Raw genomic sequence first — 2,167 nt, forward strand, 5'->3', positions numbered from 1 at the left:
GTTCAGTAAACAAACAAAAAAAAAAAAAATCAAGACCAAAAGAGTTGAAGCTACCCCATAGAGCAGTGCTAATCTGACCTGCTGGGTGCAGATGATGCACGTTCTCAGTCTCATCTTCACGGTCATCCTGCAAAGACTCTTCATGATACGAGGCATCTTCACTGCTGCCTTCCAGTCCATTTCGCAAGGCAACCCGCATATTCAGAGCCACAATGGTATCATCCACACTGTTCTGGTGTTTGTGCACAGCGTTCTCTGGGGTCTGTGGGATGGGTTTGGCAATGGGGTTTGTGTAAAACCTAGTCACTTCGTGATGATCGTCGTCTTCCTCTGGCTCACCATCCTGTCTGTGGTTCTCATCAATAGAGCGGGACAGAAAGTTGAACCTAGAAGACAAAAAGTCTAACATCACTCACTGTCAAACATCCTGCATCTCCATGTCATAACACAAGCTTCTCCTCCCATAACAGCACATAGATTTCCATCACAAAGATGCAGGCATACAACTGTAGGCACCACTGCCCAAAATATACTTAACACCTGCTTCCGAAAACAGCAACAAAATCGTAGCAGATCAGGTCTCTCAGCCCACAAAATCAAACTAAATTTGGGAACAGTGTGGGATGCTTAATCCACAATTAGTAGCCTCAGCATAGTTTGTCAAGATTCAGTGAGTGAAGCCACTTAATTCTTCTTAGAGTGAAGAGTTTAGGTTAGGCTTAAGACTAAAGCTGGTCAGGAATATTTTCTTCCCTTTGATAAAAGCCCTTGCAGCCTGCAAATGCCAATTCACCAGCATATAGTTATTTGCAGGAAGAGGTAAGTTTTGATAGCTTTTCATTTTAAAAAGGTTGGAAAAAGTACATAAGTACTTTGTTTGACACCCATTTTTTTTCCCCTCAATTTTTTTGGTTCAAAGAGACTAGAGGCTTTGAAGAAGTTCAAGATAACACAGAACTTAAACAAGAAAATTCTAGCTCAAAACTGATCTACACTGAATTTGGAGGTTTTATTAGTTCTTTGTTTTGGGGATTTTTTTTTCCCCTTGGATCAGTGGTCAGATTTAAAGAGACTTGCCCAACTTCAAAGGCAAACTGTAATCTCAGAATAATAGTGTTCTGCACAACTCTTAATAGAATCACTGGTGAGAAAGCTTGCAACACAGATTGTACTATCATTAAAGGACTTCTGCCCCTAGACAACTAACACAAGCCTGTTTATACAGTTTAGAGCAGGGATAGGCAACCCTTGACATGGGTGCCAGTATGGCATACAAAGGCATTTTGCTTGGCACGCGTGCCTAGGGGAGGACAGTGGGTATGAGGCCAGGTCTATGCTCCCACAACAAAGATCAGACCCCTTGCAGCTCCCATGGCATCCGCCCCTAGCACACCACCACCTTGCAAGTGAAGGTTGCAGGTGTTTTTGGCATTCTGACCAAAAACGTTGCCTACTCCTGGTTTGGAGTTTAGTCGCCAAAATAAAACCACACAGAAACCCATTTTAAAGCAGCAGCACTCTCAGCACTATTATTCATATGTAAGAAAACAGGAAAGATTGTTCCAGCATTTTGAAAAAAATAAGAGCAGGGAAACTGACGCTGCCTGAAACTGCTCTTTTGGCAAAAAAGACTTCAGTTATCAGACTATATAATTTTGATACTTAGAAGCACCCGGCACTGCCAAAATATCAAAATAACCCCTGCACAAGTCCTAAACCACTGAAGACTTAATGGAACATACAGACATCTGAACTTATTTTTAAGTAACACGTTTATGAATTTAAAAGATTTAGATCTTGGGGAGTCTGTGGACAGTACATTACCTTATTTACTCAATTCTAAAGACAAGGTCCCTCTCTCCCCCACCCCAAGTTTAACATGGAGGGGGAAGCCCCTTGTCTTGCAATGAGGTAGTGGTGGGGCAGGCAACTGCTGCAGCTCCATCCCAACACGGGGCTGGGACCAGAGCTGCAGCTGCTGCCTGATACCACCCCCACCACACTTGCTCCAGCACTGCAGGCTCCATCCCCACTCCAGCCTGATGCAAAGAGCAGGTGCCTGCTCCAGCCCCAGCCCGGGCTGGTAGCAGCAGTGGTGCCTTAGCAGCTTGGGCCAGAGGCAACAGGGGGGCAAGGGGCAGAGTTAAGCCCCCTGCCTCTGTTTTTC

General features: G+C 44.6%; 1 protein-coding gene across 2 annotated transcripts in view; it reads right to left on the reverse strand.

Annotated features, from left to right (window-relative positions):
- NUP98 (nucleoporin 98) overlaps positions 1 to 2,167 on the reverse strand; it is a 135,079-nt gene that overhangs the window by 60,614 nt on the left and 72,298 nt on the right. For both annotated transcript variants that reach the window (XM_019524439.1, XM_019524437.1), the window contains exon 15: positions 79 to 386. In XM_019524439.1, the coding sequence (XP_019379984.1) occupies positions 79 to 386 (308 nt within the window). The remainder of the gene's footprint in view (positions 1 to 78; positions 387 to 2,167) is intronic.

This window comes from Gavialis gangeticus, unplaced genomic scaffold, assembly GCF_001723915.1.
Source record: "Gavialis gangeticus isolate Ggan-Ray unplaced genomic scaffold, GavGan_comp1, whole genome shotgun sequence".
Classification (NCBI taxonomy): Eukaryota; Metazoa; Chordata; order Crocodylia; family Gavialidae; genus Gavialis; species Gavialis gangeticus.